This window comes from Sebastes umbrosus, chromosome 23, assembly GCF_015220745.1.
Source record: "Sebastes umbrosus isolate fSebUmb1 chromosome 23, fSebUmb1.pri, whole genome shotgun sequence".
In the NCBI taxonomy this organism is placed as follows: Eukaryota; Metazoa; Chordata; class Actinopteri; order Perciformes; family Sebastidae; genus Sebastes; species Sebastes umbrosus.
In genome coordinates, this window is record NC_051291.1 from 21,264,586 (window position 1) to 21,287,280 (window position 22,695).

The 22,695-nt window shown below is 38.5% G+C and overlaps 1 protein-coding gene across 1 annotated transcript; it reads left to right on the forward strand.

The window, feature by feature from the left end:
- Positions 1-3,506: 3,506 nt before the first annotated feature.
- On the forward strand, positions 3,507-21,898 carry LOC119482941 (shaker-related potassium channel tsha2-like). The gene is made up of 3 exons (XM_037760847.1): positions 3,507-3,744; positions 4,075-8,180; positions 16,935-21,898. Exon 2 carries the CDS (start codon positions 4,443-4,445, stop codon positions 5,892-5,894), a length of 1,452 nt encoding a protein of 483 aa, XP_037616775.1. The 5' UTR covers positions 3,507-3,744; positions 4,075-4,442; the 3' UTR covers positions 5,895-8,180; positions 16,935-21,898.
- The last annotated feature ends 797 nt before the right edge of the window (positions 21,899-22,695 follow it).

Below are 22,695 nucleotides of genomic sequence, written 5' to 3' on the forward strand. Positions count from 1 at the left end.
TTTTACTTAGTTTACGTACTGGTTTTTGGACGTATCCATCTTGGTTTCTGGCCATCGCCATCTTGGTTTTTGGACGTCTCCATCTTGGTTTCTGGCCGTCGCCATCTTGGTTTTTGTCTGTCGCCATCTTGGTTTCTGGCCTTCTCCATCTTGGTTTTTGGCTGTCGCCATCTCGGTTTCTGGCCGTCACCATCTAGGTTTTTGGCTGTCACCATCTTGGTTTCTGGCCGTCACCATCTTGGTTTTTGGCCGTCACCATCTTGGATTTTGTCCGTCACCATCTTGGTTTTTGGCTGTCGCCATCTCGGTTTCTGGCCATCACCATCTTGGTTTTTGACTGTCGCCATCTTGGTTTCTGGCTGTTGCCGTCTTGGTTTATGGCCGTCGCCATCTTGGTTCTTGGACGTCTCCATCTTGGTTTCTGGCCGTCACCATCTTGGATTTTGTCCGTCACCATCTTGGTTTTTGGCCGTCACCATTTTGGTTTTTGGTTGTCGCCATCTTGGTTTCTGGCCGTCACCATCTTGGTCTTTGGCCGTTTCCATCTTGTTTTTTTGCTGTCTCCATCTTGGTCTTTGGCCGTTTCCATCTTGGTTTTTGGCTGTCTCCATCTTGGTCTTTGGCCGTCTCCGTCTTGATTTATGAACAAACCATTATAGTGTTAGTGTGTGACGTGCTTATTTTAAGCCCAATGACGTTTTTCCCGAACTTAACTGCAGACGTCACCGTAGTTTTGTTGCTTGGTGTACAAATGACACATGAGATCCTAAAATGCGTCCTCATGACACGCGGAATGTCGTTGTAATGTCGGGCTACTTATACGCCTTCCTGTGAGCCCGGGGTTGGAATGACAACTACATGTATGCACACCAGATCCGGTGCAAATTATCCGTGTTACAAAAAACGTAAACTACACAACTAATCGGACCCCAAAATGTTATGCTAAAACTAGCTGTTGACCAACATATAATGTTAGCAAGTGCGTATCAGCCACATTAGCATCTTTATCGTATCCCAGCTGCATATATTGTCCTTTATCTGGTTGTTGAGGTAGTCGTCGTGGTAGTTCTTGTACAGTATTGGGTGTTGAGAAACCAAATTTATAGACTCTCTGGGAGTAAAAATCCTGCTTGTAGCAAAAGGATGCTTCATAAATCTGACAGAAATATAGTTCATATATGCATATTTCTACAGAAGCCTGAAACCTGCAGGCTGAAGCATCTGTGGTTTCAGTTTTAGCTGCTTTATGGATATTTAGGAATAATTAAACAATCTGAACATTTTGCAGATGAGTTGAATCTGAACTCTCTGTCTAATACGTTAGAGATGCATGTGTTACTGAAACCAAACGGTTGCAAATTAATGTTTTTATTTGAGATTGAAATCAGATTAATTTCTGTCTGCGGAGACTTTTAGAGAAACAGAAGTGAAGCTGCCCTTTAACTGATCATCTTTGGGAGCCAGAGGTTTGTCTGATTATTGTGAGATTCGAGGTTTAACTGAGACTGGAACGGTGACATCGGAGAGCATCGCTTTCGCTCCGAGGCCTCGCAGACGTCCCGCGGTCCAAACAGGAAACCGAAACCTGGACAGAGACGGGGGAGAGAATTCACCTGAGACCCAAGAGCGACATTTAAGAACATGTGGATATGAAGTGATGAGCTCACAGGATACAGGAAATGAGGTAGTGGCAGACTGAGGTCGGTCAGCATGAGTCAGACGATCAGGAGCTGAATGATGATGAGGAGGGCTTCAATAAGAGACCTTTTAAAATACGTGTGCATCATTAAACTTTAAAGACCTGTTGGCCCTCTGATCGGATAATGATCCATCTTAACGATGTGTTATGGGCCTCAAACTGTAAGGAATCCATTTGTACCAACAATGTCATGCTAGCTTTTCATGAAGGAGGTTGAAAAGCGCTCCAAATGTTACATTTTGGCGAGGAAAAACTGTCATGGGGGTCTCAAAGGGGTCCCTTGAATAAATGTGTTATTTTCTCCTGTTCTAAAATGGTGTGTTTGAATATTTCTGTATACTGGGGTCCATAAACAGTCTTGAAGTACATAAAGTGGGTATCACCGTAAAGCTGAGACTCTTGTGGATCCAATGAGCCCAACTGTATTCATGTGTGATGATGTTAGTCCCCATAGGAGACATTTCATTGTAGTGAAACTTGACCTCGCTGTATAAAATGACCTGTGGTGACCTCTAGGATAATCACAGCCTCATGAAACTTTATTGCCATAAACTAGAGATCTAGAGCATTCAGAGGATGGATGGCTTTCCTAGCTAGATTGACAATAAGGGGGTTTCTGAGCACAAGTGCTCGCCATCCAATCTCCAAATGTCAAAAGTGTTTGATCCCAAATCACAGCATTGGCTTTTTCTAGTGTTCCTCAAGGTCTTGGTGTCTTAATGTGGTATTTTGGAGGGATGATTGATCTTTTTTTAATATCAATTCTCCAGTGGTAAAAAATGGTTACATTTATCACCAAATCTGTGTAACAAATGGTATCAATCCCCAAAAATTGCTGCAACAACTTATGAGTCATAATAGAGCATGAGAATGACCATCATATACTTCTATCATCATGTTCTAAATCCCTTATACACTTTCACTATTTATTTTGATTATTGACTTATGACTAGAATTAATCTCCAGGTTCTCAGCTTTCAGATGATGTACACCACCTCTATGTGAAATTGACTGTTGACCTGCTATCTCCCCCTAAAGACCCTCTGTACCCCCCTAAAAAAAGTTCTCTCTTAGGGTTTATAAAATCATAAAGTCATGCTGGAAGTTATTGCCACTTATTCTTTATTTTTTTTGCATATTTATTTGTATAAAGAAACACACCAGTTTCCCATGCATTTTGGAAATAACTTCTTCCCTTATTTCCACTGTTTTTTGAGTGTCTTTATGTTGAATTTCTGTTTATACGAGGAGCTGAATATGGTGACACAGAACCTCATTTCATATGTCTTGTGTTTTTAGCAATATCATGAATTTCCAGATAGCAAAATGACAAGTTTGTTTGGTAGTGAAAGATGTTGGCTGGTATTCTGGTTCCATTCCAACATCCCATTGAATGTTTTAATGCATTCCTCTTCGTTCTCCTGTTTTAATCTTTTCATTCAAGAGGAACTTTGAATTAAGTCTCCAGGTTTGCTGTTGTATTTTCTGAATGACTCTCTCCCTGTGTATCTTCTTCTTCTCTCTCTTGGTTAGAGATGTAAATCTGTTTTATTTTCCCTTTTTCATCATCTCATTTTCTCATTTTCCCTGCAGCAGCTCCCTCGGGTCATTCCATGGGAAAAGAAACTTTTCCTGCTGGCCCCTGAGAGAAATCCAGCTATTTTCGGAGAGAACACGTCACCACTTTGAGCTGCAGCCCAGAAACTCTCCCTTCTTTCCATCATCCAGATTCCCTTTTTATTTTTTTTCTCCTTCTCTCGACTTGTTGCACAGCGCAGCACTGTTTACCTTCCACACAGAGACATGTTGCTTTCAAACTCTCGACAGAAGAATGCTTTATTTTGTGTTTCACGCACAAAGCAATACGCAAGCAGACATGACACCATCCTTGAAAGTCGTGCACAACTTTAACCCCAGCGAGGTTCCCGTCTGGAAAACGGCTGCAGCGCGTGACATTGCGGAGCCTCTTTTAGTCTCTCTATGTGTGTGTGTCATTGTGGATGAAAGGATGGATGGACTGAGGAGGACGAACCTCTGAGCCACAGGTATTTAATCACGGATGAAATTTAGATTTCTTGCATGAAAATTGCATGTTTTTTGCACGCGTTTTGCACGCGTTTTGCACGTTTTTACGCATTCATTCATTCATTCATGCATGTTCGTATTTGCATCAAAAACAACTCAAGTGATAACCTTGAGACTGTGCCACGCTGGAGACAACAGGTTCATTTACGCACGACTCTTCCTGTGCACGCAAAGTCTCCAAATCCCCCTGCTATTGTCTCCATATTATTATTTTATTGTGTCTAAATAGCCGGATCAGATTCATTGTGAGCATATGTGCGTGTTTTCCCCCCCCACCCCCCCCTCCTCAGTGAGAGAGCGCGCACACACACACGTCAGCTCGGGGAGGGCAAAGCCTGCTTAAGATGCAGTGAATGTGACGGCCAGTCCAGACAACAGCAGCGCGTGGACGGTGGAGAGGTGAGCGCGGTGGGGTGGGGGGGCAACAACGATGCCAGAGGAACCAGAACCAGAGGAACCACAGGAAAAAGAGGAACTACAGGAACCAAAGGAACCACAACCAGAGGAACCAGATCACACGTGACGAAAAGAAGAAGACACGAGAAAAAGACGGTCAGCTGGGTTTCCAAAATACGCGCGGAGGAGTCGGAGGGGGGATCGGAGAGAGGACTGAGGAGCCCTGGTCTAGGGTCTAGGGGGGTCTAGTGGGGGGGTTAAGATGACAGTGGTGCCCGGAGAGAACCTGGATGAGACTGTGGCACTGGCCGCGCTGTCAGCCCAGGATGTGTACGACCCGGAGCGAGCCGACAACCAGGACTGCTGCGAGCGGGTCGTCATCAACATCTCCGGGCTGCGCTTCGAGACGCAGCTGAAGACGCTCGCCCAGTTCCCGTGCACGCTGCTGGGGAACCCGAGGAAGAGGATGCGCTTCTTCGACCCGCTCCGGAACGAGTACTTCTTCGACCGGAACAGACCCAGCTTCGATGCCATCCTGTACTACTACCAGTCCGGCGGGAGGCTCCGGAGACCCGTCAACGTGCCGGTGGACATCTTCATGGAGGAGATCAAGTTCTACGAGCTGGGCGAGGAGGTGATCGAGAACTTTAAGGAGGATGAAGGTTTCATCAAGGAGGAGGAGCGGCCGCTGCCAGCCAACGAGTTCCAGAGGCAGGTCTGGCTCCTGTTCGAGTACCCGGAGAGCTCCGGACCCGCCAGGGGCATCGCCATCGTCTCCGTGCTCGTGATCCTCATCTCCATCGTGATCTTCTGCTTGGAGACTTTACCGGAGTTCCGGGAGGAAGCCCGGGTACCGGACGAGCAGCTGCTGGCGGTGAACGGAACCGCGCGCGCAAAGAAGCCTAACCCGTTCACTGACCCGTTCTTCATCGTGGAGACCCTCTGCATCATCTGGTTCTCCTTCGAGCTGCTGGTCCGGTTCCTCGCGTGCCCGAGCAAGCCCGCGTTCTTCAAGAACATCATGAACACCATCGACATCGTGGCCATCATGCCGTACTTCATCACGCTGGGTCTGGAGCTGGCGGAGCATCAGGGCAACGGACAGCAGGCCATGTCTCTGGCCATCCTCCGGGTCATCCGTCTGGTCCGGGTCTTCAGGATCTTCAAGCTCTCCAGACACTCCAAGGGGCTCCAGATCCTGGGAAAGACCCTGCAGGCCAGCATGCGGGAGCTGGGACTGCTCATCTTCTTCCTCTTCATCGGAGTCATCCTCTTCTCCAGCGCGGTGTACTTCGCGGAGACCGACGACCCGGAGTCCGGTTTCAGCAGCATCCCGGACGCCTTCTGGTGGGCCGTGGTGTCCATGACTACGGTGGGCTACGGGGACATGTGTCCGGTCACCATCGGAGGGAAGATCGTGGGCTCTCTGTGCGCCATCGCCGGCGTGCTCACCATCGCGCTCCCGGTGCCGGTCATCGTGTCCAACTTCAACTACTTCTACCACCGGGAGACGGAGCACGAGGAGCAGTTCCAGTACACGCACGTGACGTGCGGGCAGCAGCAGCAGCCGCAGTTTGGAGACTTTAACCAGAGCGACAGCAAACCGTCTCTGACCAAATCCGACTACCTGGACAGCGACAACGCGGACTCCATCAAATACACCAACTGCAGCCCGCACAAAGCGCCGTACACCGGGAAGCTCACCGACGTCTGAGATGGACCCCACGTTTACGCACCGGTGGCGCGTAGAGGAGAACCTTTCAGTGCCATCAAACATCCTGCACTCTGGTTGGAGTTCAGACTGGAGAGCTCCTCATTTCTGCCATCAACGGGATTCATTTATGGATTATCATTCATCCCCTGAAACGGTCTTCCATTACGCGCGTCATGAGTCAGGAGAAATGATCAGCCTTTAGCCAGTTGTAGCACTTTATTGTTATTATTATTATTAATGTCTCTCTTAGTAAATGCGTAATTTATTGCCATAATAATGCAGGTTTAAAGTTTACATTTGCTTTTTTTTCTGTCTATCTGAAGCAACACAGGACCAATTTAATCTAAATAAGATGCAGCACATTCTCATGTGTTTTCAGCTCAGTGGTGATCAGATGATGTGGAAGAATCAATTCTACTAAAATTAAACAGTCCAAGGCTCCAGAAGGTTAAATCCTCACTTTGTTAAAGCATTATGAAAATCAGCTGCAGCTTTTTTTCCCCCCAAACCAACAGCGCCACAGTGTGGATGAGAAGCATCCCCGCATCCCTCTGCTGGATGCAGTTTCTATAGCAACCTTCCAGACTTTTCTGTATTGTCTGCCACAGGACTGAAGGCTGTGAAGACGAGACTCAGCGAGGCCACTAAACCACCATGTTGTGGAAGCCTCCATGTTGTTTGATTTCACCAGCTGAATCATTTCAACCTTCACAGTCCAAAATATAAAATATAACATATTAACAGCCAGTTACACGACTTATTGTCCATGCACCTTAGTCACACAGAATATGATCCATACTGATGGTCCAAACTGAGCTGTAACCAGCCATTACTCTGATCATCTGTTATTTTAGGCTTAAAATATGTCAGAAAATAACATCACAAGTTCCCAGAGACCCAACAGAAGTTCTAAAATCGTGTATTTTTTTCAGCCAGAAAAACACATGTATAAAAAAGAAAGGAAGCCGTCCCATTCAATAGTTTGTAAAAAAAAAAGATGTTTTAGAGCTCGACTGATGCTGAAATTTTGGGGCTGATTTATACAATACAGACACTGATATTTACTTATTTAAAATCTCAGCAACAAGTGCTGTGATAAAAAGCAGAATATTTTAGCAATGAAAATTATTTAATGATACACTTTCTTATCAAAATTGACAGTAAAAGAACATTTTGAACAACAAAAGTCACAGGAATTAGCAAAAAAGATATAAACAAAACACAAAAAAACAACAACATATTATACAGAAATGAAAAAAAAGATCAATTCAAAAAAATGTAGCCAAATTTTGCCACTTTTTGTTGGCCAAGTACGGAAGCCAAAAAAGACTGAAATCTGAATCTTTGGTATTTAAACTGTGATTGAATTTCAAAATTAAGTATTCACGTTAAAAATTCATTTTCTTATAAAAAATGACAGTAAAAGAAAATTTTGAAAAGCAAAACTGGAATTACTGGAATTAGCAAAAATTAAATAAACAAAACAAAAAAAACAACAAAATTTGATACAGAGATGTAAAATAAGATCAATACAAAAAAACGTGTTGCCACTTTTTGTTGTATATATTGACCCGATATGGCAGCCAAAAAAAGGACAAAATCTGAATCTTTGGCATTCAAAGTATATAAGTATTCATGCAGTTTCTTGTAATGTTGAAATATAAAAAAGAGTATATAAAAAGAGAATTCAAACCACATAAATCCAGATAGCTAGGTTTTCAAAGTAAAATATTTACATTCAGTTGTATTAAAAAAAAATTACAATTAAAATTATTTTATCACCTTTTTGCTTCCATAACAAAATGCTGACACTGAGACCGATATTTCTTTGATCAGGTGATATCAGCTGCTGATGTATCTGTCGAGCTCTAATGTTTTAACTTTAGGAAATGCTTAAAATGCACAAATCAGTTTAAGCAAAAATACAATTTTCTGTCTCAAATCGATAAATATTTTAGCACTTCCCCCGATATTTACACCAACAGGTCGCCTGCTGTGTTTGAGGTTTCCATAATTAGCTCCGTCATTAAAGCACCTTACTCATCTGGACTCCAGGGACGAATCACTCAACCAAACCTCATGAAAAAAGGGGAATTTTTGAACAAACTGAGGGAATAAAAATGGTCCCAGCAGACGTCCTGTTGGATTATTAGCTGATGGATTGATGGATGGAGGCCTGATGGAGTTTAACTGCTGAATCATCGACACACAGACGGACGGCCGGACGGCTCTTCAACTCAGACGACTAACGGATTCATAACTCCGGAGGGCTGGTCACACGGAGAGGTGAGTTCAACCAGAACAAGTTCATTATATTATATTCATTCTGTGTATCTGTGTTGAGGTTTCTGTAGCCCGATATCAATCAATAATGTTGTTTTCATGTGTTCATGTTCGGTCTAGATTAGTAGCGAGTGACATATTTATCCATTTGGCGTCATTTTCAGTGAACACGCTGAATTAAAGATCATTTTCCACCTAGATCGATAAAATATGTTGATTTAAAGCTGCATGAATTGATTGTTGGCCACCAGGGGGCAGGAAAACAAACTAAAAACCATAGACGTATACAGGAAGTGGATGTTGTCACCGTGACGTCACCGTTGGTTCAACGTTTTGGCCCTCGCCATCTTGGTTTTTGGTCTGCCATATTGTTTTTTGTTTTTTGGCTGTTGCCATCTCGGCTTTCTGGCCGGCACAATCTTGTTTTTTGGACCTTCGCCATCTTGTTTTTTGGGCCATCGCCATCTTGGTTTTTGGCCGTCACCATCTTGGTTTTTGCCCGTCACCATCTTGGTTTTTAGCCGTCACCATCTTGGATCCTTGGTCGTCACCATCTTGTTTTTTTGCTGTCACCATCTTGGTTTTTAGCCGTCACCATCTTGTTTTTTTGGCCGTCACCATCTTGGTTTTTGGCCATGGCCATCTTGGTTTTTGGGCTGTTGCCATCTTGTTTTTTTTGCCGCACCATCTTGATTTTTGGGTCGTCGCCATCTTGGTTTTTGGGCCGTCACCCTCTTGGTTTTTTGGCCGTCACCATCTTGTTTTTTGGGCCGTCACCCTCTTGGTTTTTTGGCCGTCACCATCTTGGTTTTTGACCGCACCATCTTGATTTTTGGCCATGGCCATCTTGGTTTTTGGGCCGTCACCCTCTTGTTTTTTTGACCGTCGCCATCTTGGTTTTTGGCCGCATTATCTTGATTTTTGGCCATGGCCATCTTGGTTTTTGGGCCGTCGCCATCTTGGTTTTTTGGTCTGCACAATCTTGGTTTTTGGCCATCACCATCTTGGTTTTTGGGCTGTAGCCATCTTGATTTTAAGGCCTTCGCAATCTTGGTTTTTGGGCCACCAATATCCACAACCCTCGCTTTCACTCATACACTAACTTAATACTCTTACAATACAGTTTTTTTTTTTTGTATTTTCTGATATTGATACCAATTATCACAAACAGTTTGCAAAAAATCACTAACGACCAGATGAAAAATACAGAATGCTAGTTATTTAAAGAAATAAAAATGACTAACGCTAATTTTCTTGATTTGGAAAAAAAAATAATTAAAAACCCACAAGTTGAATGACTAAAACATCTTATTAATTCAGAGAACATTTTGAGGTGAATCCTTCTCACATTAACATCAGCTGACATTGGCAGAAACTGCATTGTTTCAGTCTTTTATTCTGTATAAGTTTGGTCAATAAGAAATATGAGAAATTTCTTTTCTTATATAGAAGAAATACGTTATTACTGCAGCTCTGTTCTCTGATGATTACTCACAATGAAATGGTATTTTTAAGCTTCATTGAGAACAACAGTTAGTCACTCTTGTTTAAAATGCAGGATGTTAATGTGTAAAAGCTGCAGACAGATTTAAAACCCATCATCTGTTAACATCTGTAGCAGCTGCAGTACAGCTGTGATCCTGCAGGTGGCAGCCAACAGCTGCTGCATCATTCTGCTGGTTCACATTGATTCTGTCAGCTGCAGCTGGACACTGATCCACTTTCTATTCAGAACTTCCTTTTAAAATAAAACAGTTCTGGCTGTAGGAGAGTCTTATGACGTAAATGTAGACTTTTCTTTACTTTCTGATAGTGCCAGTGTCTCTAAAAAAGAGGGAAGAATAATAAGAGGTTAACTTTTACACTTTATCTTCTTAATTCTTCTTGTGCGTTTGCTTTGGTCTGGCAGATGTGCGAGCTGTCAGTTGAACTCTTGTGGTGTGAAAGCAAAGCCACAAGATTAAGTAAATTGTGATTTTAGCAGGAATAGTAAGAAACTAAGATATTAAATATATCTGTTGATCACGGGATCTGTCAAGGAAGTTCTGTGTTCAAACTGAGGTGTGTTTTATGTTTTTATCAGCTCCTTCTTAAAGAGGTGAAACGAGTCGATCACACAGGAACTATCCCTCTAAATCATACCTCTTTTTCATCCTGTTTCTACCTGGTATACTTGCCAATATTCATGGCGATGAGGTCGGTTACAGTCCGGACAAATAATGATCTTTCTTTGTGACACCAGATAACTTAAGCAAACACAAAAGTTTAAATCTTTTGTAAAAAATCAGCGTGAACATGAACAGATTTTTTATTTTGATGGTGCGGACTTGGAACAGGTGTAGTTGTGATTTTACTTTTTAAATAAAATGTTTTATCATGAAACATCCCTTCTATAGATGGGTATTAGCAGCCTGTTTTGTTGTCGATGAAATAATTAAATATTCCTCTTTTTCATGAAACACAGTCAGGACTCGTTTCCCGACTAAAATGGTTCAAACCAAATTGTTTTCCTTGGACGTGGAGAAGTCCTAAATTCAAACTAAAGTAGCTGCATTTCCTGAAGAAAGATCAGAGTAACTTCTGGGCTGTAAGTTATTTTCTAAAATGTCTAAAATCTGTCCTCTAACTTCACTCCTCTGTCTCCACTGATGGAGCTCTGGACTCTTGTGACGCTGCAGCTTTAGAACCTTTTAGAACCTTCCTCCGTCCAGCTGCTCGCCGTCTCACTAAGGACAACTCACACAGGTGGTTGAGATGAACCTTGTTAAAGACGTAACTCTGCATCACACACGTATTACCTACACTCCGTGTTCAGTTTATTAGGTACACCCAGATAAAACGAATGCAATAATATGTTCAGTTTTTAGAGAGATGTTGATTCAGTTTTATGATCATTTTGGAGGATGTAGTTGATTGTGTTATACTGACAAGTGTTTCTACTATTTTGTCCACCCAATTTATAATAGTGAGGGTGGACTAAATAACAGAAACATCTCTCTGTAATGCAATATAGAGCGACAGCACCACATACATCCTCCTAAATGATCATAGTTGAATCAACAAACTGGCAACTGAATGTGTACCTACATAAACCAACATAAACCCATAGATTTATATACACACATATTATATTTAGTTTTACTACAACATTACAATAATGACCAGTATACATACAACCCCACTTCAAAAAATCTGAACTTACCCTTTCAGTTATTTCCAAACGTAGACCATCAACTCCTGCGTTCTGAGAGGTTAAATTACTGTTTTTGTGAATGGAGTCTGGTGGCTTTGAAGACAACAGCTTCAGTTCCCTGTCAGAAAGGGCTGTCTGGCGGGGAGGTAAAGTGATGAAAATATTCAAAGTATAGCATACAGTTAAACTGATGTTGAAAGTTTTTAGGTCCGTTTTTCTGCTGCTTCCGTCCACAGCTGCTTTACGGAAGCCGTTATATTGTTCTTTTCAAAGCCACCAGACTCCATTAACAAAAACAGTAATTTTACGTTTCAGAACATGGAGTATACATACAACCCCACTTGTTTAAGTTATTTCCAAACTTAGCACAGATAACGTTGACTCAGCTGGTGCTAGCGTTCACATTATTCAGAACATTATTGATTAGCTTACTGTGCTAACCTACGTCACTGCTTTTAGCTAAATGGCTGAGGGCTGGGCGTTAACATAGTCGATGGACCCGCCCTTTAAATCATTCCAAACTGCAGCCCTTTGCATTATTTGACTTAAAGTGTGTCGGTGACGTGGAGGAAAGATAAAGCATGTTTAGAGCGTGTTGTAGGCCGCTCCTCCACCATACATCCACCCTGTTACAGTTACATAACGCAGACATGACGTCTCAAACAAGCATCGTGCTGACTGACTGCGTCGTCCTCTGGGAGGGGTTCTGGTCAGAACCTCCTCTTGTGGAGTCACCTCCCTCCTCCTCCTCCTCTTCCTCCTCCTCTCTGAACATATGCAGGTGGAGGTAAACAGGTCTCCCCTTGGATGACACTGCTGCTGTTGACGGGCCGAGTTTCACTCTGACAGCTATTGTTAGTGTCTTTGTCACTGCTGAGAGAATCTGTCCTGGAGCCACAAGTGGCCCGCAGAGAGTTACACACTCAACCTCCAACCTCCCCCTAACCAACCTCCACCCATAACCTCCCTATGGAGGAAGGAACCTGCCAAAATCAAAAATAAATGAATTAATAAATAAATGACTCAATAAATAAATAAATATGTCATTAAATGTGGCAAAAATAATATTAAAAATAAATGTAGCCATTAATGAATTGATAAAATGTGGCATAAATTGATATTTCCGTTGTAATTTGCTTATTTATTTATTTATCTTTGTATTAATTCCCTTATTTATTTATCTATCTTTGTATTGTTTATTTATTTATGTATTTATTTTTTATTAATCTTTAAATTTATTCATCTATTCATTTATTTATTTTTGCATTATTTTTGTATGAGTGCATTTGTTTATGTATTTGTGCAATCACTTATTTATTTATCTATCTTTGTATTAATTCCCTTATTTATTTAATCTTCTTTTTAATTTTCCTTTTTATTTATTTATGTATTTATTTGTATTTATCTTTAAATGCATTTTATTCTTTCCATTTATTTATTTATGTATTAATTTTGTAAATTTATTAATTTTGCATTTATTTTTTAAATGTGTGCATATATTTATGTATTTATGCAATTATTCATTTATTTGTTTATTTATTTATAAAATGTCACAAAATAATGAAAAACGTCCAACACGATGTCCAAAACACAAAGAGATTCAGTTGACTGAGATGTAAAACAGAGAAAAACAATAAATCATCACATTTACGTAAGCAGCATTTATGCTTAATAAACACCTTCAATTAATATTAAGCAGATTAATTGTTTCTCGATTGGCTAATTGATTTCAGTTTTAAGTTCTAAGTCTGAATATATTCATATATACAATTTTAACATTTTATCCTCTTTGTGTGACATCATATTTCATATTTAACAAACCTGATTTGTAGCTGAAATGACAAAAAGAAACATCTGTCTCTATCTGGTGTTCAAACTTAAAACATCACACTGATAACAGTCCAGTCATTGATTTATGTGATGAGTAATTATTGATAAATATGTGAGAATAATCAGCTGCTATTGATATAATCCGCCAGTCGTGCGGCGTCATGTCACAGGTCGGTGGAGGTTGGAGGTCAGCGTTATTTAAAGACACCTATGTCACTTACACTTGATGAATTACAGTCAGGAGACCTTGAGCTGCTGGACACTAAACCATCAGGTGACAGCACAGCTGCTGGGCTGCTGGTCGCCGTGGTGACGGGATCACAACATCAACATGACATCACACTGAGCTGCTTCATGCTGTTTACATGAAGGAAATAATGATGCAGGTGGAGGTTTTACTACAGCTGGCGAAAGAAAAAGATCAAATCCAGTTTTTGGGGAACACATGACTCTGGTTAGATATGTATTATGACTGTTGCCATAGCAACAGAGGATACTGGATTCTGATTTGCTGGAGAGTTTTCTATTATTTTCTGTTATCCATCTTGAGAGCTTGAAGGCTGCAGCACTTCCTGCTGGTTGGAGGAGTAAAGTTTATCATAACGGTGATTCTAATGTGTTTTTATTACTTTGTTGTGTAGATTTCTGCAACCGGACAGACTTTGTTTGGACTTTAACTTTAAGTGCTGTTGGATTCATCTTTGACCTTATTCACCTTGTATTCAGGTTGTTACATTTCTTCTTTTGTTTTTAATAGAAGCACATGCAAGTCAAAGTATTATTCACAGATTTTTGTAATATAGGGTATATTAGTATTTTATATATATATTTAGAGCAGAACCCTGTAAATCCACCACTGTATACCAAACATTTAACAACATGTCATGCCCCCCTCATTTGCATAATGAGGCATAGATGCATAAATAAATTTAAAAAGAAATGTGTAACGAAAAGAATACAGATATAAATAAGTTTGGGGGAAATAGATAAAGGGTGCAAAGAAAAAATCATGCATAAATAAAGAAAGAAAGAAATGCATAAATACATAAATAAATACATACATTTAAAAATAAATATAAAATAAATAGATAAATAAAAAAATAAATAAATGCTAAAATAAGTAAATACATTTGAAATAAAAGGGAAAAATTATACAGAGGAGTAAATAAATTAATGCAAAGATGAATAAAGAACCAAATTAAAACAGAAATATCAATTTATGTCACATTTTATCAATTAATTAATGGCTACATTTATTTAATCTCTTTGTGTTTTGGACAACATGTTGGACGTTTTTCATTATTTTGTGACATTTTATAAATAAATAAACAAATAAATAATTGCATAAATACATAAATACATGCACACATTTAAAAATAAATGCAAATAAATGTAAAATGAATACATTTACAAAATGAATACATAAATAAATAAATAAATGGAAAAAATAAAATAAATTTAAAGATGAGTAAAAATAATTACATAAATAAATGAAAAGGAAAATTAAACAGAAGATTAAATAAATAAGGGAATGAATATAAAGATAAATAAATAAATAAATAGATAAGTGATTGCACAAATAAATAAACAAATGCACACATTTAAAAATAAATAAAAATAAATGCAAAAATAAATAAATAAATAAATTTAAAGATTAATAAAAATAAATACAAAGATAAATAATATGGGAATTAATACAAAGCTAAATAAATAAATAAGGAAATTAAAACAGAAATATAAATTTTTGTCACATTTTACCAATTCATTAATTTATTTATTTTTGATTTTGGCAGGTTCCGTCTTCCATAAGGATCAGGTTAGGATCGGGTTTATTTTGAAAACTCTCATGTTTTGGCTTTAATCTCAGGCCTGTGCAAAACGCTGCAATGATAGAAGCAAGATAAAATACTCTGACCCATGTGGTTATCAAAAATAACAACCTGTGTCATCCTTTATTGTTCAATAATTGCATAGCTGGCTGTGGATTATTCCTGATGTCAACAGGATGGTGAAGGTCATAGTGGCTCGGAGTGGCAGCAGAAGAAAAACAGAACTGATTAACTATAAAGACTGAATTATCCCTGCAGAGTGACATCAGTAAATGAAACATGTTTATTGATTATCTCCTCTCTGCTCTCCTGTCCCGGAGAAACCGTCTATTCTCAGCGTTCCTACGTGGACGCTGTGCAGCCATGCTCACCGACGCCAGCTGATAAAACCTTTGTATCTGCTGGAGTGAAGTGAAGCTCGACAAACATCAGAGAGCAGCTTCACTGGATTATTATACAAACAACATTCAGCACACAGCTGGTCTGACTGCTCCTGGTTCTGGTCCGGGTCACCGTCTGGCTCGCTTGTCTTGTTGCAGCTCATCACGTCCCGTCTTTTTATAGTTATAATAATAGTTTCCCACCAGTGTCCGTAGCTGACACCTGAGATTAAACTGGGTCAGTAAAGTGAGTTTATGGCTGGATTAAACCTCCTGTGGTCCCTGTAGGTTTAATCTCAGAGGGTTGGTAACCAGTGAACTGGGTGTCATGAACTCTTAAATGTGTGTGTACGACAATAGAGGCTGCACGGTCCACACAGAAAAAACAGAAAGTGATGGCTGCTGGTTTGTCCTTGTTTCCGCTTCCTCAGCATGTGACTGTGGTGATGGATACCCTGGGAAAGTAAATGTTCACAGTAAATGTTCACAGTGTGCAGCCTGATTCCAGAGCTTCCAGAAAAATGTCCAATTTATATGAGACGGTCTTTCACATATAGATTTAATTGCCTCGCTCTCTCTCAGGATATGGAGATAAGAAGACTGAGGTTTCGTTTAAGAATGAACTTTCCAAAAATCAAAAGCAGGTGTAATTTACTGTTAGGTATCACAGTCTTTGAAATCATCTTTCACTTTACCAATCAACAGGAGTTTATCTTTTAAATCAACACGTTTTCTTTGAGGAAACTTCATTATAACATTCCAAAATACTTTACTGTACTGTAGGTGTAGTCCCCAAACTGAGGGACTACAAGTTTCATCATTTCCTACCAAAAAAAACATATATTTGCAAAATCGTCTTTTCACACATTTTTTGGATATTGTTTTTACACTTTGCAGACATTTTTCACATATATTTCACACATTTTCTGGAACATTTTTTAAAATATTTTTCACACATTTTTCGACAGTTTTCACAATGTTTTGGGACATTTTTCACATCTTTCACAATTTTTTTTTTTTTTTTTTACATTTTTTAAAGATTTTTCACATTTCTTTGACATTTTTCACACATTGTTTTTTTTTTCTTTTTTTCTTTTCACCATTTCTTGGACTTTTTCCACATATTTTCTTTTACATTTCCCCACACATTTTATGGAAAAGTTTTTGGTATTTGTCACACATTTTTCGACAGTTTTCACAAATCTTTTGGACATTTTTCTCACATTTTCTTTTACATTTTTTTCCCACATTTTTTAAACATTTTTCACACATTGTTTTTTTCCCCCCACATTTCTTGGACATTTTTCACACATTTGTTTTTTACATTTCCCCACACAATTTTATTAGATTTTCCAATTTTAACAATTCTTGACATTTAAGATTTCTCCATGTTTACAACTTTTATCTGAGACTGTTTAAAGTCACACAATGTACAAGAGTTTTTTACTTCCTGGAGGTGAAGAAAGACTACTTTTTATTATACTCTGTAATGTAACAACTGTGTTTCTTTCTTTTTGTTTTCCAGGTGAAGAACGATGAGCCGCTCCTCCACCTCGTCAAACCAAAAGAGTACGACATCCATGCTTCCCCCACCCCTCCTCTTCCTCTTCGTTATCCTTCCTCTGATGAAGGTGAAATAAAACTAACTCTGGATAAAAACACTGACACTCATGGGAGCTATGAGACGCCTTTCCATTACAAGAGGACATCCTGACTGAAGCTACAGTCGGACTCTGAGGTACGACAAACGTTACTTGAATCATCTGATATTTACAACATGGAGTCCTCTGCATATTCTCGAGTAGATGTTTTTTGGGAGATTGCTCCTGTTGCTGTAGAGACTTGTAAGTCCTGTCTGTACGTTGCATATCATATTCAAACCAAAACATATTATTGCATGCTTGGAAAGTAGAGCATGTAAAGAGAAGAAAACATGTTTGTGTTGATCTGAAACACGGGAACAACAACAGCAGCTCATCGATATATTGAAATAAATCTGTTCGACCGGTGGAGTTAGTTGCTAAATCTATATTTTTTAAAGTATCATACTGTATATGTTTTATATGGAAAGGAATTGGTTAATTATTTTGTAGATTTTTAACATTTTTGCTATTTTGTTTTTTTTCATTTTTGCCTTGGTAAAAACAGCTCCAGTGGGCAGCTCTGATGAAAAATGTCTGCCTGCCAAAAACACTTTAAAAAAGCCCCAATAACAAGAATGTTTGTGTGGAAAATTATGAAAAAAAAGACAGTTAAAATGCATTTATTGCAGACATTTGACATCTTTGAATAATTTTGAATGTTTCTGATTGTGTTTGGGTTTTGATCAGAATGCTGTATATCTGTTATTATTGATAACATCTACCTCAGTGTCCGCTCATTAACGACAGAAGCTTTAACGACGTCGGTGTCCCGTTATCTGTCATCACACCTGGATTGAGTTTATAAATGTCTCTCTATGTATCTGGGACAATTAAATAACCCAAACGCTCTATAAACTGCCATTTGATAACTTACTGAAGTCCCAAAAAATGCTAAAAATGCCAGAGGAAATGCATACAAAACTAACTATATGAAGCCTTTTAATTAAACATCCAGTTTAGAGCCTGACATCATGATTTTCTTTGCACATTTTTTATTTATTGGTGAAATGATCAGAAGTGTGTGTGAGCGAGTGTGACTGTTTTTAAATTATTTGTTGATTTAAGGGCAATAATGTATGGAGTGGGTCAGCCTGTCTTAAAAATAACCTGCTTAACCTAAAACAGTTTATTAGTTTGAGGCTTTAATGGAAGCGGATGGACTAAAATGCTGTTTCTGAGATTTTTCCACCAGTCCTGGAGGTGACGTTTAATTCCTGTAAATTTCAAACACAAAATTGGTGATTTGTGAGAAGAATGGATGACGTCAGATGGATACCAGTTCAAATCCCCAGTAGGGATAGTTTCCAGGATGTGTTTAGCTTAGCTTAGCACAAAGGAAAACTGCTAGCCTAAAACGTCCAACAGCTTAAAGATGTCTGGTTTACGCGGTTTTCGGATCAGTTAGCGCTTCGGAGCTATTTGGTACTATACAATGAAAATGTTTGAATTATAATACAGACATTTTCATTCTTCATTATTAACTTCAGGCTTGTCACCAAATTGTTTCATTTTCATGCAAAAATAAGAAAAAGCAATAGCGTGACTGATTACTGGGAACTTCAGTGTGAAAGCATTTTTGATTTCTTTCTTTTTCTTATTTCCAGTTCTTGTTGCCATGTTTATTTTGACAATCTTTAATTGTGATCTATTTTTGATAAAATAAATCTTTTATCCTGATCAGTTTCTATCTTCATGTGTTTCAGACGACTGCACATGCAGATGAGTCATTTTCTGTTTCTTGTGGGTTTTTTCATGTTTCATAGACATTTCACCATGACGGCAAGGTTGGATTTACACTATGTGTTTGTGGTGTGTGTAAATGTGTGTGTTGTTGGGATTAAACATCATCACATCTGGATCACCACCATCCATCCTCTGGTCCCTCGGTGAATTGGTTAGTGGAGAGAAAAGTTTTAAAGTCTAACTGAAATTAAATTGTATTTTTGAGGGCTACAGCAAATATACCTGTGTTCTCCTTTGAGAATAAAAATCAAAAACCAAAAGGGAGCTTTAAATTTTATATTTTTTTGTTTCATCATGGCGCCCCCTAGTTTTACATTTATTCAACACCACTCCCACGTTCTCTACGGTGTAACACCGACACTCTCGTTCTCTACGGTGCAACACCGACACTCTCGTTCTCTACGGTGTAACACCATCACTCTCGTTCTCTACGGTGTAACACCGGCACTCTCGTTCTCTACGGTGTAACACCGGCACTCTCGTTCTCTACGGTGCAACTCTGATACTCTCGTTCTCTACGGTGTAACACCATCACTCTCGTTCTCTACGGTGCAATACCGACACACTCGTTCTCTATGGTGCAACTCTGATACTCTCGTTCTCTACGGTGTAACACCATCACTCTCGTTCTCTACGGTGCAATACCGACACACTCGTTCTCTACGGTGCAACACCGGCACTCTATCGTTCCCTACAGTGCAACACCGACACTCTCTCATTCCCTACGGTGTAACACCGGCACTCTCTCCTTTTGGCACCGGCGACTGACTAAATGTAATTTCAGTTGGACTTCAGATTTCAAGTTTAGCCTATATCTCCTCGTCATATTGTGACACAACATTTCTCTTTTTACTTTTGGTAATATACCGTAGGCATGACCCTTTGCCCACTGTCATCACCTCTCTTAACTGCAGTTTGTACATCACAATTACAAAGCCTGCATCCAAGGGAGACTTTGAAGGAAAGAGTGAACCTCAGTCAAATAAGAAAGAATCACAGACTCAACATTTAAATGTACATCAAGTTTTGTTTGCTTCAGTATACTGAAGGTAACAGTCCGTGTTGTTTGGAAGGAATATGGACATGTCATCAGCAAAATATGAAAGTAGGTTCAATCCTGAAAGTTTTAGTAATATGTTTTTAGTTCTTTGTAATATAATGACTGAATTATTACAGTCAAATGAACAGTTACAATAAACTTTAACTGAAGATTTCACCCTTGTAGGAAGAAATTATCTTAAAAATATTGTCCAATATCAACGTCCTAATATTAATAATCTACAGAATTGAACATTTATTTTGGGGGACAAAAATATCTGATTGTATATTGACTATATATCCATGAATTTGTAAAGATATTTAAAGAAATGCTCATATGTTGATTTACATGTGGCAATGTTTAACCATAAAAGAGCTGGTCATTCAAATAGAAACAGAGCTAAAGAATATGGTAATCAATGGCAAGGATTGATTGTTACAGCTTTGCATTTCTTTGTTAAACTAAACATTCATTATGGAAACTATATCAATGTCTGGAGGGATGTAGAGTTTGGAATTGAAATGCTAAGTTGTGAAATGCTTCATAAGTTTAACTGCATATCAATTTAACCAGCATATGCCACATATGCAGTTACCACATTTATTCATCAATAAGCAATAATGCATGAAAAGTTCAACATCATCAGCAAAAGGTGATTCGTCTGGTTGTTCATGTATGTGAATAAAAAAGTATAATAGTGCCTTAATCATAACCTGATTCAGTTAAAAAAATGCATCTGTACCATAGAAGAAGAAAGTTAGTATATATACATATTAGCACGGTAGAGAGGCAATCGGCTGGTTGCACATAGAAATTATGTAAATTAATGTATTGAATGTAAAGTAAGAAGTCTTCCTGGTTTGTGTTTTGAGAGGAAACAAATATGAAAAAGTTAAAAGAAATCTCTCCAATTCTTTGGAAGCTCAGAGAGGATATGACTACTCATATCCTGTCATGTCCTTGAAAAACCTGAAAAAATATAATTTTTTCAGGTTTTTGGGTAATCTTCTGATAAATAATGTGTTTTAATAAGGTATGAGTATTTTCTGAATAATTTTCTGCACCACAAATTGTGATCACAAGAATAAAGTAATATTGAGATTACAGGACAAAAATTGCAATCATGTCCACACTGAGCTTCCTTAGTTTAATTTTCGGTTGACATTCCTCACCAGACTAACTACAGTTTTTGTTTGGCGGCTCATGAGAGTAAAACTGTGATGTTTATCATGTCTTTACTTTTCACATTTTTTTTTCATTTTAGGGTGCTAAATAGTGATGTTAGTATTGTTACTGAAAACTAAAACAAAGTGAAAGTTAATTAAAATGATAGTTAAACAACCTGCAACACTAACACCAGATTTCTCTTTGAAGAACATATATAAACGCATCTTCAGGGACTTTTATTATCGCATTTTGTGTTTTACAAACTGAGCTAAATATACAATTTTAAAGTTCATTATTCAGAAGTCAAAAAATATCAACTCAAGGTCCACTTACTAGCTTTTTTCAGGGCTTTCAACAGCGTATCTTAGTAATAAAGCTCTGGAAAAAGCTGGTAAGTGGACTTCTGAGTCTATAGAGTGAAACAAGACTGAGAGGAAAATTGCAAAAGAGAAGTAAAATAATTATCATATCACAGACCTTTACCGGCATGAGTGTAATAAATGCAGTCCTGTATTCATTCACTGAACTGTGTGTTTATCTCATAGTGTTAACAGCTGATACAACCGTGACGAAAATATTTCTGTCTGCGAAACCTCAACTTGTGTCCTCAATGTTTAAAATCTGAAATAATATTTTATTTTGAGTGTTTGTATGACAGTTAAATAACAGAAAAATAAGTCTTTCATAATGTGAAATATGTTTGGCTTGGGATCGTACATACTGTATATGCACAACGGAGTCATTCTGGATAGTTGTGACTAAGTTTAATGTGGCCTTTTCTTTCTCTTTAATGTACTGCAATGTTGTAAATTATTTGTATAATATGACATAATGTATATTAAAGTTAACAAGGCTTTATGTTTCTACCACCTATGTTTAATAAACAAATGAACTGTGCTCAAATGTATAACATGACCACTTTTTTATACATCGTTCAGGTCAGGTTGTTGTGTTAAATGTCAGATACAGTATATCTACAGTGTATTACAGTAATATTTCATTAAAGACACCACTCTTATAAGTCAACGTATCCTCATACAACGGGTCATATAATACCCTAAAAAAAAAGTTATTCCTAATTTTTTTCGAGCGTCAAAATAAACTTTCCGACAAGAAAGATCCTGGTTTTGTTAAAATAACTACGAAAGTGGAGTAACATAAGTACGGAAGTTACGTGACAAACAAGTCAAGGTTTGGGTTAAAATAACTATGAACGTGACGAAACTTAAGTACGTAAGTTACGTGACAAATAATTCAACATTTTGTTTAAAATAACTACGGAAGCGGCGTTAAGTACAGTAGTAACGTAACAAATAATTCAACGTTTGTGTTGAAATAACTACAGAAGTGGCGTTACTTAAGCAGTAAGTTACGTGACAAATAACTCAACATTTTGTTTAAAATAACTAGGGAAGCGCGATAAGTACAGAAGTTACGTGACAAGTAAGTCAACATTTGGGTTAAAATAACTATGTACTTGGCGTTACTTAAGTACGGAAGTTATGTGACAAATAAGTCAATGTTTGGGTAAAAATAACTACCAAAGTGGCATAACTTAAGTACGGACGTTATTTGATTTTGTGGGATATATACGAATTACAGTGCATTACTTTTTATGGTATCGCTACAAACGGTGTACAGGAACAGCCTGTCTAGTTGAAGATTGTAGTTTGAGTCATCATAGATCCAGCAGG